We start from the raw sequence: 14,513 nt of genomic DNA, 5'->3' as shown, positions 1-14,513 counted from the left end.
AAACTATATGCGCAATAAATCTGTGATACCTCCATTAATAAGTGCATTTCTACAGGCTTCAGAGACACATATGTAAAATAAACTAAGACATTATATATTTTTCTATTGTACAGTGTGTACTTCTCTGAGTCTGACTGAGAACCAAAACTGTTATGGATGATCTGCTCTGAATTACTGCGCGTTCCCAGGTGTTGCTTACATATGCTTAAAACATTGCAGGATGTGACGGAAATGAAGGTGCCTGTTATCTTCCAGGAATATATCAAAAGACAAATGTGCTTCTACGTTAGAATAAACAGTAAACTAGAGAACTGTGCAAGCAGAACAACCAAAATCTATAAAAGCAGTTTGAAAAATCATGCAATTACAGTTATATTATTTAGTGTAACTTCATTGAGATTTCAAAGATAAAACCATATATTTTTATGTAATAGAGTTAGCTGACTTGCATTATCTTTCGGTGTCTGTTCATTAGTGAAATGAAAGAAAAGAATCAAGACAAAGGAAGTCATCTGAAATACTCTCCTGGCTTGTTGTCTAACACCCTTCCCCCTGCCCACACAACATCTTAGATGGATCCTGTTTTGCTACAGCTATCTATCTACTCTGTGATAACAGTCAGGTTCTTGACTCTGCTCACAGCATGTTTGTCCTTTCTATTTTATATAGGGAAATACAGATTATGTGCGTGTGGTATATTGCTCTCCTTCTATGTCATGTTTTGTGGAAACACGCTTAAAGGGATCATGTTGGGGTTTCTAACCTATCAGGGCCTGCTTGCTACGTGCCTTTCACTGCTCTCTCCATTAAAAGTGCTTGAGGTATGTTAAAAACGAAGTAACTTCTCTTAAAAAATATCCATCAGGTGGTGCCGAAGCAAAATGAGATTTTAAAAGGTTAGGATAACTGTGTTAGGAAAGAGATGGATTTTATTAAGAAACCCTAGCAGAAGGAGTAAACTGAACTTCTAGAAGACTGCTCTTTGCCATCAGGCTCTCCAACTTGCAGTGTGGGTCTGCTCAGCGATGTGTATTTTTCAAAGGCTTGAAAGCCTCTCTAACCACATAGAAAGGTATGTGCAAGCTTTTTTCCACTACTGCAAGTGCTTCAGTTCTAAATATGAGCACTCACATAATTCCTTGGTAATATTTCAACATGAAGAACGACAAAAATTGGCTTTCAACATCAGAAACAAAGCTTTGTTATTAACCTGAATAAACACACTTAATCCAATGACACTGCACAGACCACCACTACAAACATCTTTTGGTCTGTATGAGAAAGTAATAATTTTCTGCTGTACACGTGACAGGCCTGGAAGGGAAGGTATTAGGTACTGTAATTCCGGATACTACTGTGCACACCATGAACCCTGAAAAGTTAATACTGTTTGGCTGTTTTGCCCAGGAAGATAATCATATTCATGGTTTTCAAACATTTTATTTTTTCCCTCCAACCTTCACTCATGAGATGAGATGACTCTGTAAATGCATTTCTTGGTGTTCCAAAGTTCTGGTTTTTGTGAATTGAATTCTCATGTTTTGGAAGGATAATAAAGTAAAGGATGTCACTGAATATCTACAATGTAAACAGTACGTCAAACAAGCATTTTGCATATTCACTTCCTTCAGGATTTGTTTTGTTAACAATGAAATTGAGAGAAAAAAGTAGAGGACCATACTCAAGGGGCAGTTTTAGATGAGGGACAAGTACTCTGGGAAGGCTTTCTGAGCACCTCTTGTCCCCATTAAGGTAATAGCCGGAGGCATCACCAGAGCTGGCTAGCGGTAAGAGCAGCTTTCACTGCCTATTCCAGGCATTTGCCCACAGACCCTAGGGATGCGGACATGTAGTCATTTGGATTGCAATTCAGCGCCAGTCTTTCTAAGGCTGTTGTTTTTCAATTATTTTCAGCCACTCTGAGGGCTAACACAGAAAGATGAGTCTCCCCTAGCTACACGTGCTTGACATCTTTCTTGGGCTAGCCCTTGCACTGTTACAGTTGCACAAGAAGTCAGATCCAGAACTTATCTGAGTGAAAAAAATCACAAAGAAAGAAAAAAGAGAGAGAGATTATGGAGGTGGAAGTACTCTACATGAAACCCCAAGACCACCAGTTGGTGTACCAGATTCCAAGGTGACATTTTTCAGCTTGTGAATCGTAGAGCATTTTGGAAAGCTGCCTTGACGTGTCATATTCATCTAGCCTCTGCAGGCCTGCCTTCGCTTCAATTCTCACGCTCAGAAACTTTGCTGAAAACAAGTCAAGTGAGGAACAGAGCTGGATCTTTTAATCATCCCAGTGAAGTGACCCCAAATTAACATAATTACCTATTACTTGAGTCCCCCTAGTAAATATCTAGCCTTTAAGTTCGTTTGGCTCCAAGTTTCTCACGCTAAAAACTTGTTCAAGTAGTTCCTGATTTGCCCCACCCAATCTGAAAGTTTACTATTCTCATACTTGTGCAGGTACGCATACCAGCAAAGCTGTCGTATAAGTATAATGATAAGAATGATTCAGGTTAAATAAAACAATTACATGCTTCCACTCTCAAAGACTTTTTTTTTCTCCTTTAAGCTAAATCGTTGCAATGATCCGGTTTACAGCATAATCATGCAAAAAGTTTTAAATATACAGCCGAAGGAGTGGCAATACACTGCAGCAGTGGCAGGTAATGGCACTAGTCTTTTAAAGTGGTTTTGCCAACAAAAAAAAATATAATTTCAGACTATACTCTTACAACATTTTGGGTGTTTCTACATGGGAATATTTGGAGAAACTAAAATGGGTCAATTACCTTTATTACTTGCATGCACAACTGAAGTGTACTAAACCCCATTTAAACACCTCTCATCTAAGAGTAAACAATCTCATTAAGCTTGTTTAAATTTAAGTTAATTGAAGAAAATTAGGCAGAAAATTAACTGAAGAGTACAAAGACTCTCTTACTTTCAAATAAAAATTATCATGCATGGCATTTTTCAGGTAAACAACTGATGTGCTCTAAAGCTACTCGTATCTAAACCTGAATTAATTTTAAGTGTCACCAGACTGTAAGAGCACTGACATAGTAAAACGTAAGGCCATTCTGCTTTTGAAGGGAATAGTCATATAGAAGTCTATATGCCCTTTAATTTATACAGAATTACTTAAAAATTTTAATGAGTCACATCATTTATCTAGGTATCCTTATTTAGAGTCTCAGTTAATTAAAATCTCATAATGGATGGGGAGGCAGGTTTTGGTTAGAACTTTTTGGTCAAATTATCCTTACCTACAGCAAAAACTTAAATCACAATCTTCTGTAAGGCATACCAGATTTCAAGCAAATTTGCGTCCGTGAATTTCAAACTGCTTTCAAAATTGACTTCAGAATAACATCCTCTGTTATTATCTGTCTTTCATACAAGTTCTGGTATGCAGTAGCTCCAGGCATCATGTTATAAAACAAGAAAGCAAATGCACTGTTTGGAAACTCGGCACTACTCCCTTAGCTTTTTTTTTTTTGGTCACGTTCACGAGCTCAGTCTAGTAGAAAGAGACACAATACGTTTCTTTCCCTGTTCTCTCCCACTGATTTTCTCCTTTCCAGAATTTTTTCCTGTTCTCATTTTTACAACTTCAGAAACATAAAACTGTAAAAACTGTTTATTTTGGAGAGTCTGCTTCCCCACTAATGGCCCCATTGTTCTTCCTCCAGCCTGACAACATACAACGCTTTCAAGATAGCCCACATAATATACTGAAGAAGCGGAAGTGTACGTCTAAGAACTTCTCTTCAGCTTTGGCAATGGAGTTGTTGTTTCCTCTGAGCTTAACTTTAAAGATGTAAAGAGGTCTGGTAAAATCAACAGCCGTACAAATATAACTAAAGCATACTACCTGCTTAAATACTTTGCCAAATTGCGTCACAATGAAACTGCTACATATATATGTAGAAAACACCCCCAATTTAAAGTATCCTCTGACCTCTTTTTTGTCTAAAGCAGCATATTCAGCTTCAATGCTTTCAGCTTCAGGGTCACGTGAGAATACCATTCGAGATTCCAGGTTAAGAGCCAACTCTTTATGGTGCTGTTTCTCTGCGCAGTCACATGGGGTATCTTTATTTTCATTTTCTGCAAACAAATCTCCACCATGTTTTACTAGAAGCTGAAAGTAAAAAGTCAAAGTAAATAGCTATTAATTACCAACTCTAAAAGCACGCTGAGGAAACACAAGTATCAGTTAAGAACACAAGAAAAACAAAATAGTATGAACAAGGTAAAGAGAAAGAAGAGACAAAAACAATAGCGATGGTTTTTGGGAAATAAAGATTTTTCCATTGTTGTTAAACACTGGCTTGATTTCCTACATACTTATACCTATCATTTAATTCCCTGGAACCACAACATCTTAACAGTGCTTTTCAGGACAACTCTGAACACTCTGCCTCTGTTAGGGTTTAAACACTAAAGTTTGGTTCTGCTGGGATGGTTAGCACTCCAGTAGCAACCAGGGGCCCGGAGTCATTAAGGACGAGACCAGATGCTGCTAAAATAACCTTCAAATTACCTTTACATATTCTTTATGTATAAAATATGAGCGTAACCTCCACCATGCTTCGCATGTCTGAAAAATTGCTGGTAACAAAAGATGGGAGAATCCTTGGGTAGGAGGGAAGATGGGAAATCATTTACAGATAGTAGCATATAATACTGCTGGTAGCTCTAGTACTCTTAGTACTGTTTTTCAAGACATGACAGCAGTGAAATGAAATAATGCTATAAAATGCTAGAGCAACTAATTGCAAATCCAGCAACTTTTTTCCAACCGATATGCAAGTGGTACCATAAGCACACACACTGGGGACTGCTGAAAGTTGAGCATTTTTCATTTTTTCTGAATGTTTGATACAAAACGCAGTCTAGACAGGCCATTTTGCACCAGCCTTGTCTCTTGCCAGTAACCACCCAGAAATGGGAGTTTCTAGCTTAATAAGCAATAGTTGTGCTGCTCTCATTATCTTCCTAACCCCACCTCCTGCTATATAAATTGATCTGACATAACACGGACAACAAACGCCACAGATTTATATGGCCAACAGAGGACAATTTTGTTGATTTATTACAACATCTTAATAACACATGCTAAATTTCTAATGTGAAGCACTCAGGCAATTGTTCACTTAATTACCAAATAAAACTAAAACCTATAAACATTACCTTGTTTTCAGACCATGATGACTATAACATTACTATCCATTATTTTTAGACAGAATATTTCAAAACTCAGCTTCTAATTTTTATATTTCTAAAAAAAAATAAATTTGCCACAATAAAAATCTGTTCTCCACATAGACTCTTTTAGATCAAGATCAAGTCAATTCTTACTCTTCTCTTCAACAGGTTATAATTTCCTTAATCTGTCACTATAGAGTGCATTTTACACAACTGGAATCATTCTGGTATATTCTTGTGAAACTTTTCCCATGTTCTCCAAAATAAAAAGAAACATAAAAACAAAAAGTTCCCAAACAAGTACAAGGCTTCTTTGTCAAGATTTAGTTGAGAAGATATCTGTGTCATTAAGTATGACAACATATTTTCTCTTCATACCAGAATATCGGGCAGAAATATAGATAATACTAGGATAATTATCAAGATATCCAGCCTACAGTTACCTTGTTAGTTTATTTCACCTTTTTAATATTGGAAAAACTTTGTTAACGTACCTTGAGTTTCACACTACGTCCATACATTTTAAAAGCTAACAGAAATGTAAGTGAGGCAACTAAGACATCTTCTGAGGGAGCAAAATCAATAAACACGCTTGAAAGAATACTCCATAGACTTACGTAGTTAAAAATCTAATCTGCAAGATGGGGAATGTGCAGATTGACATGCTGTTAATAATGATGCCACATTTCTTTGGTGCCACTGTTAAAAAGGCTTGTGACACAATTTTAAGTCATTAAAAGAAGATTAATAATTTGAATAATCCCATTAATAATTTACATAAAATTTAAAAAAATAAAAGAGAAATCATTGTTAAATTCCTTCACTAAGCTCTGTTTCCCACTTTTCATAATGCATTGCTCCTGAAGGAGTTAAAGGGTCTACAGACTATACTGGAGGACTTAAGGCAGCTCAGATACTAGTCTTAGGATCTTAGGAGCCAGGCCAGCAATGTCCTCTGTTCTATGGAAGGGCACATAACAAAGTCTGAACTTGGGAGCATACCCTATGTTTCTCAAGTAGAAAGTATGACTAGTTAAGGCTATGTAACTGGGTCAAAATTCTGCCTAATGACAACCTAAGTGGACGAGACTGTAAATTCTTCAAAGACAAACTGCAAGAAAATTAGTGACATCAACGGTTTAGTCAATTTAATAGTAAGTATTCTAATGATACTACAGAAAATCTATATTCAAACCTAAGTAGAACAGAGGTAATACGAAATATAAAATAATACGATAAAACACTAAAAGAAAAATAAACCCAGTTTATATAATCAAATTGGAAATTAACAGTCTAGTAACTAGATTCATCTAATCAATCATGTCACAGACATTGAGAAACAGAACGATAATTTGTGAATAAACACAATCCAAGAACTTTCAAGATGAGTTTAAAACTAATTGATTTCAGAGGTGGCAGTTAAAAGCTTTAGCCCAGCTCCAGAGCCATGAATTACTCCTCAGTGACTGTGATTCTTTCAGATGTTATAGTCTACGTGGATCTCACTATGTGAGCATATTTGCTTCACGCTCTCAAAAGTTTAATATTTTGAATAGCAGTGCCTACCTCTAACGCCATCATCCAGCCTAATTCGGGGGTGTAACGGCAGAATGATTGAGATAAAAGAATCTTTGCTCAAATCTCATGCAAATCTTAAGTCCAACTTATCTGAGGATCTCAAATGTAGAAATCGAGTGCAGATAAGACTGACAGAAAACAGAGGAACAACAGTTTCTGTAGAGAGTGCAACTGTTCTTTCTTTTTGCAGTATGTATCAAGATGGATCCAACCTTAGGCAGTTTACGTATCAGTGTAATAGATATAACATTTCACAAACGTGAGTAAACAGGCTTGTAAAATAGCAGAAGCTGAAATATGCCGAAAACTGATTGCTACATTTCTCTTCTGTTTGCCACTTCTCTACTGGAAGTGACCATTCCCATGTTAGATCAGTTTATGTGAGTGGTTTTCATCTACTGTGGCTCAAAGAGGTCCTAAATGCTAAATATCCTCCCTTTTTTCTGATATGACATGCATATTTGGCTTCTAATGTAGAATAACGCTTAAAAGCAAATGGAGCTTGTAGAAGGCTACATAGAGCTACCGCAGCTAGAATTTTTCAGCTGCTGGATCAAACAACTGGGATTAAAATAGAGAATGAGAGAAAATTACACAGTCCCTTGCAATTAATAAATGTTATCTATTTATCAAATATAAGGAGAATTGAAAGTTGGCGATCAACCTAAGAGCATTATTAACGTAGACCCAGAAGACAATCTGGTCTTTGTATACAAATCAGTCATAACAACAGAGGCACTAAATCAATCATATACACACAAATAAGGAAAGATTCATTCCATTTGGCAGGAAGAGCCAGGCAATATCTGTGTATAATTCAGTTACGTACATAATTAGCTGGGTTTGGGTATTATCTAGCCAGAAAAGACCACATGGTGACTTGTGTCCCCAGCGGAACTCAGTAAATATGTAAATAATCTCTAGGGAAGCACTAAAGACAAACTGCTTGCAGGGCATTTACAACATAGGGCAAAGAAGAGAGAAGTCACAGAGGCAAGATTTAGGCTGCTACAGGGAAGGTTAAATATTGCAATCTAATGGCTGCATCCTCTTGACTCTTCTCAGTACTGAGTAAAGGACCAGACGGCCAGAAGCTTAACTTATTGCAGAGAAAACTGTATAGGGAAGCAGGATTTACCTCGGAAAACTACAGAGGAAGGACGATTTTTACATTAACAGAACAAAAGAAGTGTTGACTATTAGACATAAAAAAGACTATAGCTGAGCTTTAAAAGAGAAGACTCATGAAAATCCAGCAGGTGAAGGAGAGCATACTGTGTAAGGTGGTGCACAGCTCAGGCTGGGGAACTGAAATGCCCAAACGCCCAATATTAAATGAGACTCTTGAGATAATATCTGGAAACTCAACAGAATACATATGCTGTGTAACAGAACAATACCAAGGGACAAATTATAAAAGAACGACAGAGAAGGTCACAGTAGTGGAAGGGTGGTGCTCTACTTAAAAGAAAAAAAGCAGCTTACAGATAAATAAGCTAACTCTATCAACAAATACCAGAGAATCCCAATGGAATACAATCTGGACTTAAAAACAGAAAAAGAATAGTATCACTGACCATTTGGTCAAGATTGTAACAATAACAGTGACATGCTACTGAAAGGCTGCAGGGAAAGAAAACATAAGAATAGACTCTTCAGTCACTGCCTCTCCCAAGTATATTAAAAAAAATGCTATGGTGGTACACAATGCATAAATTAAATTTTCAGACACCACAAATGACTGAGTCATAGACAAACTACTTAGGAAACCCATGAGAGGAGAAGCAACTCCTGACGATGTCCAGAGCAGTACGCAAGACCTGATTTAAAATCTTACTATCAAAGAACCACTCAATAATAACGCCCAAAACATACTCAGAGGCAACATTCTCGCGGAAGCAGAAAACATCCCAAAGATTCCCTGCATAATTCTAAAAGGTGGTACTAAATAAAAGCGAGGAAAAAAATTCCTGAAACTTCAGAGCAATCTGTCAAGGTGGAACAACAGGACAGAGGACATACTGGAAGCAATAAGCCAAAGTTGTGTGTAGATGAAGCAAACGTAAAGAACAAAGGCTGGAAAAGCTGTCAAAACACACTAGAGGAGGCTAAGAATAATTTGAACAATATGCCAACTGCACAAAAACTCAGAATGAGTCATTTAAAGACATCACACGCAGTAAAGTCTGCCAATACATCTGGTCAGAGTGTAAAAGTGCTCAAAGAAAACAAGACAGAAAAGTTGTAAGCATTGTTGGAATGCAGATTCCCTGTGGATGTACAACGTAGGTCCTTGTGTTTTACAAAGGACACAACAGAAAGTCTGTTTCCAATGGAAGCCTTGGTACAAAATTTTCTAGAACAAATCACTAAAATGAATAGTAATGAAAATCCAGCACCAGATGGTATTTATTCGTGAGTTTTCATGGATCTCAAATATGAAATTGCTTCACTGTTTACTATAATATGAAACTTCTTGCTTAAATCTGCCAGGGTACAAGACTAGAAGATGGTAAAAGTTACTCCAATACTAAAAACGGTTCCAGAGAAAATCTGTGAAGTACAGAACAGCACACGTTTGATAGACAATGCAAACTGATGGAAAATATAATAATAAGCATTACTGATGGACACACTGACAAATACGAAATAATGAGGAAAATATAGCTTTCACAGAAGGAAGTTGTGTCACAAATTTATTAGATATTTCTCATGGAGTCAAAAACACAAGGAGAAGAAAGAGCTGGCTGATATAGTCTACGTATAGATTTCCAAATGGTTCAGTAGAAACATTTAAGAAAAGTAGGCAACCATGGAAAGCTCTTTGATTAAATAAATAACTTGTTAAAACGCAGGAAAACGGGAATGTCTGTTTTTACTGCAGAGAGAGGTCACCAGTGAAGCCCCACACGTACTAGGACATGACTTTTGAGTTATGCAGAAGTTACCTGGAAAAGCAGGTGAATAACAAGGTGATATAGTTTGCTGGTGATCCTACGCTAATGACTACAGGGTGGCGTCAAAAGACATGAAGAGATGCAAATAGGAAGAATAATCTAAATTTATATATACATGATGATCTTTTAATGAGTCATTGCCATTCAAAAACCAAATCTTACGTTGTAATAGATGGTCTTATGAAAACGTTAGCTATTGCCGAAAATGTTAGAAATCTGTTCCAGTGTTTTTTTTATATTAAAATAAAACTAAATAGTAAATTATAATTAAAGAGTAGCCCTCAACATTTGGTATAGTTTAAAAATAAATTTGATGGGAGACGTTCGAAGTTATTATGACTCCCTGCTATTCATTACGACTCACCGTTTTCACAAACATTAAAATAATTTTTAATTTGTAAAAAGGTAATTATATGTAAGTATGTCAGCACAGATGTACGGCTTTCTCTAAAAAAGTTGGGCACTGTAAATTAAAGACATTAGACCCGTTCTTGAGGCAAGGATAAGTGGTTCAGCATTTCCCAGTCTCAGCTACAGAGCAGGATAAAAAGAGATTTACTTTTTTCTCAGGCAGTTATCTTACATCTCTTTACACCTACAGGTATGTCTATGCCTTTCTTTAAATCTCGTTTTCCAATATTACATTGTTGTAATTATTTCCAATTATGAGACTTCGTGCTGAAGAGTTTATCACATGAAGTTAATGTATATGTAACTGAGTTTTTCCTTGATCTCTACTAAGAGAGTGTATTTTTCGGGCTGCTTATCTTTGTCATTTTCCAATTAATAAAACACAGTTAACACAGAAATAAAAAATACAGTTAACAGAATAAAAAAGTTAATTACATACATCAACTCTTTTCCTTTATGAAAACAGCTTTATGAAACACTCTACGTGTCATTTATTAATATATACAGACTTGTCATTATAGATCAACTTTTACCTCTACACAGGTTTTCATCCCTGAGGCAGCAGCATAGTGCAAAGGTGTGTTTTTTTTGTTATCAACAGCATCAATTGCTGCTCTTTCATATTGTCCTTCATCCAGTTTTGCTCCCTTCCACTTCAGGATCATTTGCAGACAGTCCGCTCTTCTGCAGTCATCTTCTGAGGGTCGTGTCAGGCGAGGGTGAAGAGCTCCTTCAGATATCATGATCTGGGGTCCCATACACAGTAAGTGCATAGATGTCTCATTGTGCACGTTCCGTTTATTTGGGTTTCCATCTCTAACAAAAAGAAAAGTTCTACATGGGAGAAAAAAGGAGAACAATAATCAATACATAATGCAGTTCATTTCCTTGAAGTGAGAAGGGTCTATTATGACTGCTCCCTTTTCCTCCTCCCAAGATTTTGATTAGCCTTGTCAGGGATAAACATTCTCAATGGGTAATGACTACTGGATACGTTTATTTCTTAACATGCAGAAGTAAAAGAAAAACGCCCTTAATCTCCTCCTTTTATGCGGTGCTCACAAGGTGCTTTAATTACCCATTAACTCTCTCCCAAAGACTATGAATTGCTTTTCCTCTCATTTTAGGAAAACCAGATGTAAATCAGTCTGTGTTTGAGAACCCTGTTCAGAACACCAGTAAGCGCTTATAAAAAGCTGAAGGAGTTTTTCACATTCATATGTGAGTACTACCAACTCTTCTCCATTACTCTTAGGAGTCAATTGTGAAGAACAGGATGAGTTACCAAAACCCAAAACATCATTAAGTAGTATACTTAATTACTTTGTCAGTATGTGACATAAATTTTAGTTGGCAGAATTTATTCTAAAATGCTGTGTTGTATTATAAGAAGTTTTGTTAGGTTCAAAGATGAACAGGATGGATTATTTCTTTTTTCTACTCTCTTCTAAATAGCCGTGTACTTGGTAAGTTACAAATAGATGATGTCAATTGAGTTCATCCCCTCTATGCCTTAAAAAGCTAAATGCTAGCTAAAATGCTAAATGCTAAGCTAAATGCTTAAAATACTAGTGGCACTACTTAAAAAAAAAAATCATTCTTTCCCTCATCTTCATTCAGATGTAAAGGTAACATTTCCTATTTCTTGAAAATATATGAAATTCTTTTTCTGCTAGCACCGCATATACTGAGAAAAGACCCTCCTTGCTACTAATTTTGGAAGCGTAACATCATGCAAATCCTCACCTATGAAGATGACAGAGGCTGGCAAGAGTCAGTTTTCTCTAGAAAGCTTTAGAGGCCTTTCCAAATGGGCAGACAACTATACTAGCAGATCCTTTGATCAGCTGAGGAATGAAAGGGAAACAACAAACCAATTCTTGGAATCACAATTCCGATTCCTGCCAGCTCCTGAGACAACAAAGCTTTCTGCTGCTTCTTGCCAGCAATGAATTATAAAAGTTACAATCCAGCTCTGAAGGAGAAGAACCAAGACATCATACTAGCCCTTAAAACCAAACTTGCTTTAGTCTTTTGATGCTGAAAATAATAAATTTTTTCTTAAGGGTGGCTGAATGGTAGGAAACAGCAGAAAACAAAGACTGTCTCTTCGTGGGTGGCCATCTGCAGGAGATTCAACAAGACAGACCGACCCTTGGTAGGACTGGGGGCAAAAAGAAGGCAATGATGAAAGAACTATGTGAAGATAGGAAGGATGACTCACAAAAGAGGTAGCATCATATTAGATCAGAAGCCTGGTACATAGGTTCAAGAAGTCATTGCTGGAACATTTGCACTGTGCATAAACCCCATCACGCAATGAAGCCAGCAGAATTCACCGTTCATCCCCACATCGAACTGCTGCTTGCCTCCTTACAGCTTGCAAGTATTAAAAAACAAGTTGTTTTGGAATCCTCATTAAGTCAATAGAGGGGATCAGCTTCCACCTACCCTGCCCTCACCCCTAAAACTCATTAAAAATAGTTCCAAGCGCTTTTTGGTTCAAAGCAAGCAGGCAAGCCATTTGAAGGCAGGCACTACCTAAACACAAAATCAGACTGTATGGCTCTTGGTGAATGGTGGAGCACAGAACTTGGGACCAAACTGACAAAAAACAAAACAAAACGGGCAGTTTAACATTTTTAGGGTAGACAGCTTTTCTTCAAACATTCTTCCAGCTAATTTGTAATGACTGACATAATTACTAAGCACTGAACCCTAAAAAAAAAAAAAAAAAAAAAAAAAAGAGTTCCTTAGCGCCTAAGCATTTTTAACTGATTTTAGAACATTTATTGCAATTAACAACGCACAAAAACATCTGAACTCACAAATGAACTATTTCAGTCAAAAATGGCAAAACGAAGCACATATAACAGCAAAAATCTTCTCGTCCACAGATGTATTAATGTATTAATTAACTGTAACCGTGGTTCTACGTAACAATATGTAAAAGTAACAGAGCAACAGTTAGACTGGATATAAGAAACACCTGGAAGATTTGCATGTAAAGTCATTCACAGCTAACAAAACCACCTTTCAACATTCTCATATTCTATACAATATAGTCAAGGTTTTACTAGCTTCAGTTTATTATGTAGCTCTCTTAACTATGAACATATTTCACCATATTTACTGAGTGGAAATTGCGAAGTAATTAGTTAATAAATCTTTGACAGTATATAGTTAAATTATGCCACTGTTGAATCTCAAGTATTGCCTTATGGTATGGTATGTTTACAACCCTAGACATCCTCCTCCCCTTCCTGTTCTCCCTGAACACATCCTATTAAGAATCAGATGTTATGACTTTCCCTTTTTTTTCAGAGAATAATCCTGACATTTCTTTATTAAGGAGTAGGCTATATTCATCAGGTGTGGAATTTCCATCCTGAAAACTACTGAAAACAGATTGGATAAGTATTTCAGCAGAAAAAGGTAGCTGCAGTTGATCCTGCTCTGTGGTGGATGGATGTGCTGAGGATACCTCCTCGGTCAGCCCATTTTCTATCATTTCCTCCCTTTTAAAATATCTGATGAGTTTAAGAGTGAGATCAAAAAATACTGTTCTTTTAAAGAAATGGGAACAATATGTTTACAGAAGGACTTTAGAAAAATGAAACAGTCTTCGCGACAATTCTCCTACAATTCCTCATGATAGTCCAATCATACCGATTCTACAGAAATCCGAGCAGAACTTGAGTATGAGAATGTGTCTGACAGAATGCTTTCTTTTCCTTAACTTCACTTTTTAACTTTGATTTTCCAGTTCCTAAGTGTAAGCTCTGTTCAGTAAATTGATTTCTGAAACTGGCTATGTCACGGCGTAGACTACTCTGTGCACATATGAGGGTCTGCCAATTCGTGGATAATCTTGAATGAGTTTTCCTCCTCTTGTTTGTTTTTCTCTCCAGCATTGCAATTACTGTCATTGCAGAATACAATAAACATCCAAACAAGAAAAACAAAACAAGGTACTTAGATATTATTAGAGCAGCTACAATCCTGTCAAACTTCAGGTAGGCCTGAAGAAAGAGTGATGAAATTAGATCATTGTATCACAGACTTGCATGCCAAACCTTTATGGCCAAAAGAGAGCCATGCCCTACTGGAGGCCCTTGAAAACTAAATGCTGTGGTACCACCCCATTCACAGGACTTTATCTGCCATCCATCATGTACGCTGATATATATAACCATATTCCTTCAAGTGACAGGATATGCATCTTGTTGCGGGATTAAATGGATCTCCTCCAATACACTGACACATGTTCACCATATAACAAAGACACTTGTTTTTGATCGTATGCTGGTTACCCATATGGCCACAAGTTAAAGGATGAGAACCTGG

General features: G+C 36.8%; 1 protein-coding gene across 8 annotated transcripts in view; it reads right to left on the bottom strand.

The window, feature by feature from the left end:
* The window catches only part of ANKIB1 (ankyrin repeat and IBR domain containing 1), a 97,287-nt gene that overhangs the window by 36,481 nt on the left and 46,293 nt on the right, over positions 1-14,513 (bottom strand). For 7 of the 8 annotated variants that reach the window (XM_068934801.1, XM_068934806.1, XM_068934805.1 and 4 more), the window contains 2 exons: positions 10,700-11,000; positions 3,971-4,153 (listed from right to left, as the gene is read on the bottom strand). In XM_068934801.1, the coding sequence (XP_068790902.1) occupies positions 3,971-4,153; positions 10,700-11,000 (484 nt within the window). The remainder of the gene's footprint in view (positions 1-3,970; positions 4,154-10,699; positions 11,001-14,513) is intronic. The other variant, XM_068934808.1, reaches the window with a different exon arrangement.

Source organism: Struthio camelus, chromosome 2 (assembly GCF_040807025.1).
Source record: "Struthio camelus isolate bStrCam1 chromosome 2, bStrCam1.hap1, whole genome shotgun sequence".
Lineage (NCBI taxonomy): Eukaryota > Metazoa > Chordata > Aves > Struthioniformes > Struthionidae > Struthio > Struthio camelus.
Note: the sequence above shows the minus strand (reverse complement) of the source record. Positions and strands in the feature narration are given on the sequence as shown.